Source organism: Centroberyx affinis, unplaced genomic scaffold, assembly GCF_046629955.1.
Source record: "Centroberyx affinis isolate AG114_WGS23_722 - 3 ecotype Tasmania unplaced genomic scaffold, CSIRO-AGI_Caff_v1 ptg000151l_1, whole genome shotgun sequence".
Classification (NCBI taxonomy): Eukaryota; Metazoa; Chordata; class Actinopteri; order Beryciformes; family Berycidae; genus Centroberyx; species Centroberyx affinis.
In genome coordinates, this window is record NW_027278848.1 from 166,639 (window position 1) to 181,654 (window position 15,016).

Genomic DNA, 15,016 nt, shown 5'->3' on the forward strand with positions numbered 1-15,016 from the left:
CCATACTACACACAAATACACTCACGCCTATGTGTAAATTAGAGTCTTCAATTCACCTGACCTGCATGTCTTTAAATGGTATTCACACTTTATAAATGATTTAGTCTGGGGCTTATTGAGCTTTTTCATAACAAGGTCTTCATATATACATATAGCCTGTTAATTTTGCTGTAAGCCCCCAGCAGAATACCCCCACTGATATAGTTAGGGAAAAGATTAGCAGTGTGTTTTGACCAGGTGACAGTGTGCCAATACTGGAGGTGTGTGTTTTGCAGCTCCCAGCAGGGCGGGGCTGTGGGCACATGATGAATTGAACCAACCAGGTTCTGCTGGAAGACAACTGTGCTCCGTACCATCACCACACACCCCAACTTGAACATGGATGACAAAAGGAACACGTGTGTAATAGAAAAATAACAAAAAAAACAGGACACTTACTTCATCGGACTTTTCTGCTCTCTTCTTCAAGAGTTGATCAACCAAAGGTGGGAGCCTTCTTCAGAGAAGCTTTGATCTATTTTGATAACTGAAAAAAGAAAATAATAAGAAAAAAAAAACAAAGAAAAAATTAAGAAAGGAGGAAAAGACACAGAGCATTATTTTTGTGCACGTAATATAACAAATTCTTATTTTTAAAAAGCATTCTGGAAGTTTCAGAGTGATTCAAGGAAAAGTTATAACACAATGTGTCTTTTATTTTTTGTAAGATATGCAAACTTTTATTTTTATTTCCTGATGTCTGTTTTTTGACATTCTATTTGCAGCAGTAGGGTAACAATTTGTACAGATTTAAAAACTCAAAACACTTTTGTTGGTCTGATGTTCGGTGTCATTTAAACCATGGGAGACAAACCGTTTAAAGCTACTTCTTCCTGTAACTGCTGCAGAGATTTCTATTCATGCACAGATGATAATAACATTGACTGTTAATAGTTTAGTCAAAAATCAATTCATTTTTGAAACTTTAAACCATTTTTTCCTAAATGTGCAGAACTTATGAACAAAAGACAATCATAATTATTTCTATTTATATTTTCATCATAGTTGTATTTTTTAGAGTTTTGAGATAATTGAAACATACCATTTAGTTATTTAATGTTGTAGTAATATAGTTTTAAAAGGTTGTGAAATGGACATTTAGATCATAGGCCCACATATCAGAGCTAGTATTTGGGAACTGAAAATTTTATAGTAATATTTCTTTTGAAGATCATGATCTCATGCCATTACAGTAATGATGGTTAGATCATTTTCATCTTCATGTGTCCTATAGTAAACCATCCAAAAAATAATCCACATTTATATCCAAGGTTTGAAAGCTCAGGTTTCCTAATGAAACCGAGCATTGTCAGTGTAATAGTTGTGCTGATTTGTTATTACAGAACAACTGTCCATGTCACATCAGTGTCCATGAGAAGTGGTTTTAAGCGGTTTTGTTGTGGTAGATCTTCAGGTATAAATAAATTCATCCTTTGTACTAAGCATGAGGTGATAAGTGAACATGCTTTAGATCTGAGCGGTTAGATTACTAAACGATGTGTGTACAAAAGAAAAATACAGTTACTAAATTAAGAAATAGATTAGCAAAGCAATGAGGGAAATCAAATGGACTAAGAAAGTCCCTGAGAAGAAATTGTTTTAGGGGAAAGGGAGCTGTAAGTCTTTTTTTCAATGCTGCTGTTGTCGCCTGAGTTTGATTCTCCAACTGTCAGTGATTTTTAGTTTTTTGTTTGTAGAAAGAAAATTGTGTTCTGTTTTTTTTTTGTCTTTCACTTGAAAACCATTGAGCTGTTTTGCCTTATTTTTGATGAATTTATTTTTAAAGTAGATTAGATTTTAGCTGTAGGAGGATAGCTTTCCTAGAGAGTAGATGTTAGCTTTTCTGTGTTTAGGGATTTGTGGGATTTTTAAAGATTAGGCTATGCTGTTTTCTTGTGCTTTTGCACATGGTCCATAGAGATAGAGATGTTTTTCCTTGTTTTGTCCTCACATAAATTTTCCGTTCCAGAACGTTGTGTCGTCTGTCCTGATATTGTGTCAGGGCCTGTGTGTAGAAAACCTTTCAGAGCTGGGACTCTAAGAGAACTGAGAGCAGTGACTTCGGTCTCTTCAAGTGAGTCACTATTCCTGATCCGAAAGCATCATACTGATTCTGTATCGGCATTGTTGCTCAAAGAGGCTTTCTACATGCAAGCCCTGGTCTGTTTCAAACTCTTTCAGTCAGCATATTCAGTGGAAGTCATGCCACCACATACGTCCAAATATGTTGATCCTTAATCTATATAGACATCAAACCTGTAGATATGTAGATAATAAAAGTAATGGTTTTACAAAGGACTGCTCACTAGACCATGGAAGTGCCATTAAAGATGATTCTTACAGCCTTTAGTGAGACAGCAAGTCTGAATGAATTTGTTAATGATCCAAAATTCTGCAAAAACTATTTTTAGCTAAGCCTTAACATTTTCCTGTGGATGAACGGCCTGATGTCTCAGAGGGTTGACACTCAGCTGACACTCAGAAATGGCAGCAGGCTTGTCTGAATGGCGTCAAGCGGTCATTGCGTCGGTCGAGGCAGCCATAAGATTTCGAAGAGTTTTTCCTCCCACTCTTCAACGAGTTTTAATCCAGTGAAAACACAGTTTGATAAGTTCTTTGTGGAGGCTTATATCGGGCGCCGTCTAATGATTCTGTTTCCTCCTCTGTTTTGTCTTCACATCTCACACTCGCTCTGTTTCTATTGTTCATCTGTGCAACCAAAGACGATGTAGCCATCCATCTGTTAGCCAAGCTGTCTGTCAAAGATAAATACTGCTCTCATCCATAGACACACATTGACTGTGTGTAGCTGGATAAAATGTCTCTTTTAGGTTCTGAAACAAGTAGAATGTATCAGTGAGTGTGTTTACATGCACTTAGTATTCTGCATTATAATGAATGTTAAGGTTTGTTAAGGTCTTATTTGGGATAATCTGTTTAATTGTATCCTCATACCCTAGTGGTGAATATCCCTGTATACATAATAAATAAAATATTCAGATTATTACCATGGAAAATGAGCTTAAGCGAAGCCTGAATACCAATAATACACAGAAGATAAATACAGGCAGAAAGTATCCCAGATAATTTTCTTTTTTATACCCCAAGCATCCTGTTTGGGTTTGTCATAATCAGGATAAGAACTGTGCATCTGTACTGGGATACGATGTTTACATACGGTAACTCAGTATCCTGCATAATAATGGGATATTGGAGTGCATGTAAACACACTCATGAACTTTAATTGACTCCAACAGATACCCAATATGGTTGTATATCTGTAAATTTACATTAGCACTAAGAGGAATGCAGAGGATGTTGCCTGGTTTTTATGGTGGTGTCAAACATGAGAGTTTTCACCCTTTTTGTAAATACAGTCTATTTTTCCCTTCTGTTCTGCTTGAGGATAGAATACACTTTTACCATTTTGTTTGTTTCCACTTGTGTGTTTTGTTGATACTTCACGATTAATAATCTGTCCAGATTACACAACGGCTAGCAAGTTTTCAGATTCGGTGCACCAACTTCATGAAGGAAAATGTCATGGATATTGTTTATTTGTTCATAAAAATGATATTCCATGTATTAGCCATCACTTTTAATACAAAAAGGATTTTGGAACTATGAAATGACCACTTGTTACACTGCAGTGTTTATTTATTTTAGTTTTTGCAAACTTGACAGTAGAAATAATGATATATTACAGGAAATCATGATGTTCTAAAATAAATTTGCATCATGAAAACTATAGAAAGTTAGGTTACATACAATGTTGTAATTCTATGATCCATGGTGTGTACTATATACACAATATTTGAAAAAGAAAATCTCTTTGCACTTATTTTTAGTCCACACCAATTAAAAAAATGCTCTTGTTGTCCATCCTTGGTGACCAGCTCATGTAGATTTGATGGCTTATTTCATAGCTTCAAAATGTTTTGCTGCTAAAATAGGATTTCCAAACAGTTTGTTAGATGCCGGCCCCTCTGAATCTTCAAAAAGTCTCCTTATAATTTGGTTGATACAGAGTATCCCTGCCCCCTCATGTGTTTAACTGTCAATACCTTAGTGACACTGATATAAATAGTTTACTATTTGTTTAATTGGCAGTTTAAATAGTTATATATTACATTACTAAATAAAGCAAAATTGAAAATACATTCTAATGGTAACATTTTGAACAGGAATTATTAAAAATATTTCATGTGGTTGCTTGAGAGGAAACTTTGTATGAACCAAGTTTGCGTGAATCATTAGACATTTTGGATATACGATGGGCTCATCTCACTTACTGCTTGTAAACAGTTTTCTTATTTATACAAGAACTCATTTTGTACAGTTTTGTTAGAGGAAAGAGGTTTTGATATTTGGTTATTTTGCAAAGCCACTTGGCTACTTTTGTCTTCCTGTGCCAGAGTTGCTAAATTGTAACTTGTGTTTTTTATTGATTGAGATAAGATTTTCCTTCTTTCTTGGTTTTCTCTTTGAATTTGAATATGTCAATTTTCTTTTTTAATAAAAGCCTTGTTTTAATTATTGGGTGACCTGTGTTTTTAATTATCTGACTCTTAACTATGAGACTGATGAGCTGGATGAGGGGCAGAGGGGGGTAATTGCCCCTTGCTCCATTTGCTTTATGTACTCCAGTGCCTCTCTCATATTGAGAAGGCATTTACTAAAGGCTGTCTAAGCTAAGAGGGCCAAGCAGTATTAAAGTCAGTGTGAAGGCCATGGCTGTGGCCTAGAGGGACATGTCCAGCTGGCTGACCCACCTGCAGGCCTGAGTGCAGGCAGGTGTCCTCATAACTGAGAGTGGATGCCCTTTTAAAAAATATGACTGGTATCTAGAGTCATTTCATTGTTCAATCAATATCAATAGCATGGCCAAAAGGGACTAATTTGTACAAAAGTGTTTTAAAGTTGAACTATGAGGATATATGGAGAGAGCTGTAAAGTCATGACTGAATAGCTATGATACTTCCCACAAATGTCACCATAAATTAGTATTTTAAAGTAATTCTTCCAAGCGTCTCTTCCTGAGGGAATTTGCTCTGGGATTCACCTTGGATTTTTTGAGAAGTTCTGTTTCATATTTTCGTCCCACTCTCTGCACTCAAAGCCGTACACCCCCATTCACACACAACGCACATTATTATTCATGAATCAAGTTTATTTTCATGTTGAGAGCATCACATGTACTTAAAACACATAGAAAACTGACTACTATTTTATCCAAGATTCTTTTCATTTCATTATATATGTATATAGGCCTGCCCCTAAACATTTCTAATGCTCAGGTCCTGAACATCTGCTTTTTAAAATGAAACAATTTTATTCTAATTCAGACACTGATGAAATCACATCCCAAAGGCCACATTAAAGTCACAATAGAACTTGCAACTGATTTCTGATAACCAAAGATGTGCTGCTCCACAGACCGTCTCTATTCATGATTGAACTGGTGCTGTATCTTAGCTTCAAAGGTCTTGAAACCAGTTGAAAGCCATTGGTTCAGGGTGCACACATGTTTCCCAACACAACCCACAGGCTCAAATAGAGCTGTTAGTGTGAAAACATCCTACACACATAAAACATTAAAATATAAATATTATTTAACCTATTTATCATCTGTAATTATATGCATAAAAAACAAATATAAAAATGAAATAGCCTATACTGTTTCTAGCAAACATACTGTAGCTTTGACAACTAGTAAGCTATAATAACAAACTCAACCCTGCTGAGCTTGAAAGTGCAGATTTCCTGAATCCACATTCCAGAAAATATTGGATGAAACTGATGGGAGTCATCTTCTGTTTTTTTGGCTCGTCTTTGTCTTTGGCCGTTTAGTTTTATCCACTTATGAGCCTAATTACCATTTAAATAATACTGTAGGATGGGGGGGTCACAGTGCACCCCTCCTCCCACAACAATACTACAGGAATGGTTCAAGTACAGTGAACTGCTACAGCGAAGTATCAGGCAGGTAAAGGTTATACCAGGGCATAGTGTTAAAACCAGTAGGCCGAAAAAAGCTTAAGATTATTGTTTGTATGAACGGTATTACATAACCAGTAGCAAAGAACGAACAGATTGCTTTCACTTTGCTCACACAAAGATGCCCAACTCACTTCAGGCCTCATTTGTAAAAGGTTCTTGTGCTCGCATTTGTACTTACAACAAAAATCAAGTCAAAATTGAGATTTGTGGAAAAAAAAAGATCTCTGCCAAATGAGCATTTTAAGGATTGTCTACCTTTTTCTGCAATATATCCATGATGAAAACTAACCCTAACCCTTTCTACTATTAAAAATGAATGTAAACTCATAGATGTCATTTTCATCTCCATAATATTCTTTGAAGTGATTTTATGATGCTATGATGATTGGATAAGGTCAAAGACTATTTTCAGAAATGAGACCCATAGTGTAGGAAGGTGAGTCTTTATCCTGACTCTCGGTCGGATACAAACTGTTATAAAAGGAAAAATAAGTTGATTCAGGTCGTGAACATTTTGACCCTGTTGAGTTTGTGGAGTTAATGCTATCAAATAGTTAAACAGAGAGACAGACACAGAAGAAGAGTGGATGACAGAGGCCTCACTCCCGACCACCTCCCATGATCTGTAGCAGGAAGCTGAATAGGTAGATAATGTCCAGGTAGATGTTGAGAGTGGCAAAAATATATTCCTCTGGACTCATGGTATAGCGCTTGTTCCCTATCAGCAGCTGAGTGTCAAATGCCAGGAACTGTGGCAGAGAGAGAGAGACCGATAGAGAAAGGGAGAGAGAGAGAGAGAGAGCAAGAGACAGAGAGAGAGAGAGCAGAGTAAATTATATGGTACTGCAACCTGATGATACTGAGGTTTTGGTGACATATTGGGTTCTCACCAGAGTGAAGAGGATGGCTCCCATCACAGCATATATGGCGTGTAACCAGGGTACCTGCGGTGCGAGGTAAAAGCATTACCAGACACCGTTAAGAAGGATAGGATACTAATTTGGGAAAGACAGTGGCTTTGCTAGATTATCTCCAGGATGATGAAAGACAGCAGTGAAGGCTAATCCCTTCTGCTTCACACACAGCCAAATACGGTGAACAAGGCCAAAGGCATTACTGGAAATCTATTTTTAAACTCACTGTTGATCACAGCTATTTTTGACTTGTTCTAGAAAGGTGTTTTGGCAATCACGCGTGATTGCAATCACGCCAAAACAGCTGAAGGAGGTGAACTTACATATCCGAAGGGGACGACAATGGAGAGAGTGATGGCACAGAGAAGCATGACCATACACAAAACAAACAGGACGCCCTGACAGGAGGTGAAGTCAATCTGCAACGGGCGAGAGGGAGAATGGATTCATTTCATCAGATTGTGTTGTTATGTGTTGTTGGGCTGTGAGATGTAGCCTGAAAAGAAGAGCGAGCGTTGAAAGCACATTCTTCTCACCTTGGTCTGGAAGCTGAAGATAGTGACAGATAGACACACCAGAGCTGTGATTCCCAGGCACAGCACCACTGATGTGGTGTTGTAAAAGCTGGAGGAAGAGAGAGAAAACACAGCTATTAACATATGCTCTCTCTCTCTCTCTGTCACTCTGGAAAGATTTGGATGGTTAATAAATGTTGTAAAAGTCATTTTCGCAAACAGTTACACACACGCACACACACACACACACACGCACATAGATCACAATATGTATGTACCTTGATATAAAACCCATCATGCAGGCCATGCTCAAAGTCTGAGAGGCAGAGAAGAGAGAATACCACACTTAGGCCAGGTGAACAAGGAAAAAGAGAGCCATTGTATTCTATTAAAATGCAATGTTTTTCTTGTTGAAAATACTCACAAAGAGAGTTAACAGAATGAGGTTCCAGGGAAACTGCCTCCTGTTTAGGGGGGAAGAAAATCCAGAGTTTAGAAATTCACCCTGAACACTGTAATTTATCTGAAATTACTGCATGCCTACCCACCAATATGGCCACAATCTAAATCCACAAAATGACAACGGAACATTTTTACTATGCATTTATGAGTATTGTTTTTTATTATTTATATTGCAAGGAAACATTACCTCAGATCTCCACAGCAGGACAATGCAATGTAGGTGGCAAAGAATGTGAGACTGTCAGAAAGGGGAGAAGAAGAATAAATTACCTTAACAATAACATCGGTGAAGAAGCTGATGCCGTAATATGAATTATATGATATAATGTGGTTTCACTTACTAAGAGGCCATATACAAGCCAGGGTGAGTCTGTATGAAAAACCTCACAGGTCCACTGGAAGGACAGTAAATGAATGTTACTTTCATTGGATTACGAAAAGAAAAAGAAAGAAAAAGAAAAAAAAAAACATTTACATTTTTTTCTATTTTTACTGCCATTAGCACTTATTTTTAGTACCTTGCTGAAACTGTTCTGGTCACTATTGGAAATTTACTAGTAAATGGTGGTATAAAAAATGTTTTTTTAATAACTACTGAATAAGTACTAGTATCAGAATAAGCACTAGTAAAAGAGCAGTTACCAAAATGTGAAGAGAGCAACAATTGCCACAGTCACAAACAGCTGGGTCATGAGGATGGCGTAGACCTGGAATGGGACATACAGCACAGTCTGACTTTAAAATGTATGCAATCTGGATGAGTTTTCCCAAGATGTGTTTCACTGCTCTAAAAATAAATGTGTCTCAGAACAATGTTAGAGTCTCTCTGATCTCTCTTTGTTTCTCCAACTTGTGTCACTTGTTTCACCGAATCTGTTTACATCTACATCCTGTTCAGTACCTTCCTGATGAAGATCCGCCTGACGGCCATGTCGTCCCAGGCAAACTGGGCCTGCATCTCTTCGAAGCCTGAGGACAGAGGCAGGTAGGAGATATTTGAGGGTTTGTTTTTGTAGAGGCTGAAGATAAATTGTACATGGTTACTTACTAGTGATGCTGCATCATTACTCAGACATGTTTAAGTCATTATGACCATGTGGGGCATCAGGTTTGACTTCAGATTTTTGAGTAGGACTTCCACTTTTTAGTACTTTGAATTTCATACTTCCTAAGTCCCAAGTCACTATTATTTGATCCAATATTTAATATAGTATGCACAAATGCAACTATTTTGTTTTTTACATAAAGAGTAGGTATTTCACAACTAAATTATTTATTTTACTGACATGACCAAGTAATGAACTGCATATTTAGCATTAAAATCTTTGATCTTTGTTATTGAGTACATTTGCCTGTTTTTGAATTCCAGCTATATATTGCTTTATGTTTTGCTGTGCAAGGTAAGCTTTGATCAGATGCAGATTACAATTTCAGCAGGGAACCACAACACTCCAGGCACTCTTCCCCAGATGGGTGACAAACACAAATACATAAAGTCACTTACAATGTGCCATACCAACATAAGTGGTATATTATACAGAAGATAACACATAAATACCTTCACCAGAAGCTAAAAAAAAACACAATAACAATACTGGTCCTCAATGAGGCAGTAGGAGAGAAGGCACAGCCTATGATGTTAATTACTAGTTAATTACATGTTATTTGCAATTTTTAAGATGAGGTAAACATATAATGTTTGCATAATGGAATTAGAGAAATAATTTTGTGCAAATATTTTTTTTGATATTAATCATTAGCTCACAGTCAGTAATATGCAGAGATGTAGTGTAAACCAACTACACTCAGTTTAGTTTTTATTTGCTGAATAGAGTTGATCCTCCTTTTAAGGCTGACATGAACCTTTATGACATAAACATCATACCAAGTACCAAGAAGAAAAACAGACAAATTAACGCTTTTCTTCATATTGGTGGTTGTTTGCCTTATGATGATCGATGACTGGACCCACCTTTTTATTTACCATTACAACACTGTCAAAGCAAATCAAAAGGTGGGATACCTCATAAACGAATATGTGATGCTATATCACAAATTTTGAGTTTAAACAACTTCAAAATGTAATGATATCAAGATGTTTCACTCAAAATTGCGAAAATGATCTAAACAAAATTGCAAAAATGATCTTAAAAGATTAGGCCTACATTTGTTAGCACAACTTAAACTTAACTTCATGCCTTTGTTGTTTGTTTTGATCTGCCTATATTGAGTGTTGAGTTTTAATGTTTTTCCCCTGGTACACTGACTCATAGAAGCTTATAGTTTGGAAGTGTGGGTAGAAATAGATGACAGACAAAACAGGCATGACAGCGTGTATCTGCACATCTATCGCTGATTTGTCAAACCACAAAGATTTTTTTTTTTTTTTTTACCTGCAGTCGCCTCCTGGTAGCTGGGTGGGTATTCATTGTCAGTCTTGCTTGCAGTGTTCACCTGATAGCACAATGTCATGACAATTGTTAATAAGTTGTAGAAATAAGTATCTTTCTTTAGAGTCACTTTACACAGTAATAGAAGTATTCTTATCACTCACATAGAGATAAATCAGAGCTAGGTCAACTTTCCTTATCTGGTAGGCCTATGTTAACTTTCCTTATCCTTGTCCTTATTTGGCTGTACAGCATCACAAAATAAATCAATTTCTATGACACATTAGACTCTATTGTCAAAGCTGTATGTATGACACTTTTTTCAGAACAGTGCAGCTTGTGTAATATACATCAGCCTCCATGTTTCATTAGTTCAAAGGATTAGGATGCCCTTGATGGGCCTCCATCTTTAGGTAACCAGCACAAATGAAGATTATGGTTGATGTACAGAATAGAGCAATGAGCATTAAATGAGCTCTTCCACAAGCACCAACAAACATAAAACTATTTATTTTTATTTCATTCATTTGATTGATGAAGTTTGACTTTGAGGCTGACTGTCCTGAGAGTAATTAAATAAAACAGCTGGACCATCACAAACCTAAGAGGCAGCCATGTTAGCTCCACAATCCTGTTTCACAGTCATGTGCATATCAATGCAATGGAGGATGTTGTTACAAATCTACAGGTAACACCTATTAGTTCCAGAGAAGAGACAGCAACATGGTGCCCAGAGCACAATATGGTCAAACTGTCAGCTGCTCTGCTTCTACAAAACAATGACAAACTGCAGAAATCACAAAAAACTAGAAGCCAATCGTTGCTCAGTTCATTGTACTACTGTAATGTAGTTATCAGGTAGGAAAGTTAGGCTCATACCTTTCCCTTTGTCATGTTTTTTCCCTTTATGCTCCTTTGTGTTGCTGCTGGATGGAGTTAAGATTATTCTGAAGTCACTGGTAAGAAGATTGTCTGGCTCAGTGGTTGGTATATGTCTTAAGCACAAAATCAAAAAATTCCCAGCTCCTCTTCCTTTGCAGTTTCTCTTTTTCTGATGGGTTTTGTGTAGTCCAAAGCAGTTAGTTACGGAGTGAAGCGCTGTTTACAGCGGTTGTGCTGAATTTGTCTCCACTGTGCGGATTACACTAAAGCTTTATAGGGCTTCATGTGGTTAATCTCTCTCTAACCCTGATCCCACCCCACCCCTATCCTCTGCCTATTGAGGTCATTCTAGCAATGTCCAGGTAGGCCCAAGCACTGAGATGAGGCAGGACCGTACCACTGCTGTCTCTAAACAGGGGTGTTGTTTATGTCTCTGTATTGGCACAAGCCTGTCCAAGAGTGTTCCAGGACAGTTAATCATCCTAGTGCTTACCCACTGGATCCAGAGGACTTACATATCTGAATTACATATGCATTGCACAACGATTGTGCCCCACTTTAGAAGAAGGAGGAAGTGGGAATGGGAAGAGGGGCCATAGACTTCTTAAGGATGTTTGATAATCATCACACATTCTTGTACAGCAGTTTGACAATACAGCAAAACCAACAGCACCTTGACTATACTGTATATGTGAATTTGTGTATATACAACATCATGTTCATTGACAACAAGAATATACATCACTATCAAGACTGCTTATGACTTATAGGACTAGCAAAACTGCTTGTACATGCTTTACTTATTGTGGACTTTGTACGCAGTTTAGCCTCTTGCACATACAGCCATGTGTATGAATGGAACAAAACAAAGGAAGCTACATTTGGATAGTTGTGTGTATCCATGTGTTTCTGTGGCACAGCGCATAGTTTTTCTCACAATACCTTTAGTAACAGAACAGATCTGATGTAATGATGACATCATGTTTTTGTGTAAGAGACTGGTTTAGTAACAGGCACAACAGACTAATGAGATGGAGGTTAAGAACATTATGGGCCAGAGATCATCTTTACTGTCATAATGAGATTTACCAGCAAGCACCCACCTTTGATCTACTTCTGCTCATATTCCTTTTAATGTTACATAGTTTTAAGCAGCACACAATAAAACAAAAAAAAACAACAACACTAAAATGACATGGTGCAGTAAAGAAATGTGAAAACTTTTAAATTTGATCTCTTATCATGTCCATTACGGTCTTGGGTATCTTTTTGTAACATGCTACAAAAATAATCTTTACCCTTGACCCAAGAGACCCGTTACTCTTGTGTATTTTCTGAAAATATCGTCCCAAAAGTAAAGAAACACATAAGGAAACCACTGAACACATTTCAGAGCATCAGCTTTTCTCCCATTTCTCAGAAATAGTTACTGGTTTTCCCCTCCCTTAATCTGTGATGTCATCACAGTAATTAATAACCACTGAAAATGAATTTGAAAAGTCTGTTGCATTAATCAGGGATCCTGGTTTGAATCTGGTAACACTGCCATAATATGAAGTTCACCTGAATATAAAAAGTGCATTCTGGCAAACATTGTTTGGATCCACAAAGTCACTGTCCCAGTCATTCATTCATTCATTCATTCATTCATTGTGTGTGGAACAACTGCAGGCTGTACATCAGCATGCCATCATACGGTTTCAGTTTTCTATCTTTGTGAGAGTTGTTTATGTTGAATTGTCCTAGGCCATAAGAATAAACTAATTCTGAAACTGAGTCATATAACCATTTAAAAGGCAAGAAATTGAAAGCCAAAAGGATGTTTGGGATGGAACAAATGGATTGGCCTATAAACAGCAAGTCTTACCGCATGACATTTAAGAGCCAGTGTAACCCCAAAGAAGACTGTTTTGTTTTTAATAGTACAGTCAGAAATCTCAATAATAGTACATAATATCTTTGTGTCGTCCTCCAATACTAGGCCTCCTCCAGTACTAGGCCTAAGTTAGATGTTCAAATAACTTTTGTATAATTTTGTACTGAAGAAGTATAATCTGTCTCTACCTCCTTGTGACCACTAGATGGTACCAGGATACAAGAAAAGAGCACTACTGCAGCGGTAGGAGAACTGTGCCAGACCACTAGCCCAAGGGAATTTGGCATCATGGATTGTAATATTGTTATTCAAATAATTTAGAGTGCTTCTTCACCCAGGGGAGTAGCAGACATGGGGGACGCGGGGGATAATTCCCCTGCACTTTCAACAAAATGCAAATGTCCCATGCCCTTTTTTTCCATTAGGGAAAGGACATTTTTTGATAACACTCATCTATGCTGTCCAGTCAGCTGTATGGATATTGAGCAGGATTTGCTAAATTTAACAGAACTGACGTTTAGTTTGACCATTTGTTTTAAACATAACGTGCTGTTTCCTGTGTCAAATCAGAAAATAGTGTGATGCTCAAAAGCTGCTCCTGCCTGGTCTGCTATTATCGTCCTGTCCAGTAGGTGGTATGAGAAGACCTTCACAGCGTCCACAGAAATGATTCACTCTTCATAACGTTGACGCTGCACTAGGCAGTAGATTATTAGAATAGACACTATCAACGGGTCGTTTCTTATCCAGCCTTAAGAATAAAGTTTGACTCTGCAAACAAGTCAAGGGAAAAGGGCAGCTTTGGGACGATGCTGTGATATCATAATTGGTGTACAAGGGGAAAATCTGGACTTTAGACTCGTTTGGTGCTTTCATTAAGGGAAACTACATGCCAATGCTTCGGGACAGACTATATTATCTACTGCCAGAGATAACCACCGGATGTTGTCCATCTCCAGAATTAAAACAATATCTCAGGGTTAGAGAAGTGGTTCCTGATATTAAAAGTCCCATAGAATGTTTTTATTCAATTTCTATTTCAATTTCAAGATGGAGACATTTTTGTGCCTGCTGCTCTGCTCTACTTAGAAAAAGTATGTGTCTGATATTACCAGTAACACAATCAACAGTTATTGAGTTATATCAATTAGCCACAAATGAATCACAGATATGTATAGATGATTGATAAACATGAACAATATTTTCAGGTTGTATCTTGTATCACAGTGTATCTTCTTTCAGTCCGTCTTGAAACAAATACAGCTGAATCCTCTCACTACATGGAGAAGTCTGAAGGCCACAGTCTTTGTTTATGAGAAATGTTCCCAAACACTTTCAGCAATCTGCCTCTCCCAAGCTTTCGAGTGACTACTGTCTGAGAGATAGCAATGTTGAGCCATAATAATACAGATCCAAAGACATGTGGATATGTCTTAGCATGGATTTAAAGACTAACGACCAATCATCTCAATATCATAAATGTATTGGCCCTTCACAAGTCACCTTTGATATTTACCTCTTAGGGCTTGTTAACACTCCCTATGTTCTCCTCATGCTGTTTTGTGCCCTAACTATCCACCTCCAGAGCAGGCTCACTCACTCAGTTCATTCAATTCACCTACAGTACAATTATCTTGTCATCTAGTTGTATTTGCATATACTGTATCTCCAAACAGAATCCGTCTCAGTTTACAATCTCTTTGTCTCGTCGTCTCTGCTCTGCAATAAGTCACTGTGGATTTGTGTTGAAGAGCACCATTTAGTATTTCTTGAAGTACTTTATCTTTAAAATTACATTTACTTGTTACTACACACTCAAAAATCAAGTGATTTTTTCTTATTAGTGATCAAGTCTAATGGCTCTCAAGACCTGGAGCATGATTGGCTGATTGCTTCTGTTGCTAGGCTACGACTCCATGGTAAGCCTTTGCAATGCTG

The 15,016-nt window shown here is 37.4% G+C and overlaps 2 protein-coding genes across 3 annotated transcripts in view; one reads left to right on the forward strand and one right to left on the reverse strand.

The window, feature by feature from the left end:
• LOC139655086 (RNA-binding motif, single-stranded-interacting protein 2-like) overlaps positions 1 to 4,572 on the forward strand; it is a 29,772-nt gene extending 25,200 nt beyond the window's left edge. For both annotated transcript variants that reach the window (XM_071532376.1, XM_071532385.1), the window contains exon 14: positions 276 to 4,572. The gene's annotated coding sequence lies outside the window, so the exon portion shown is untranslated. The remainder of the gene's footprint in view (positions 1 to 275) is intronic.
• A 1,783-nt stretch (positions 4,573 to 6,355) lies between these two features.
• faim2b (Fas apoptotic inhibitory molecule 2b) lies at positions 6,356 to 10,402 on the reverse strand. Its single transcript, XM_071532493.1, has 11 exons — positions 10,324 to 10,402; positions 8,832 to 8,899; positions 8,573 to 8,637; positions 8,272 to 8,325; positions 8,118 to 8,168; positions 7,893 to 7,932; positions 7,747 to 7,784; positions 7,490 to 7,577; positions 7,277 to 7,372; positions 6,930 to 6,983; positions 6,356 to 6,788 (listed from the first exon to the last, which is right to left on the reverse strand). Exons 1-11 carry the CDS (start codon positions 10,400 to 10,402, stop codon positions 6,639 to 6,641), a joined length of 783 nt encoding a protein of 260 aa, XP_071388594.1. The 3' UTR covers positions 6,356 to 6,638.
• Between the last annotated feature and the right edge of the window lie 4,614 nt (positions 10,403 to 15,016).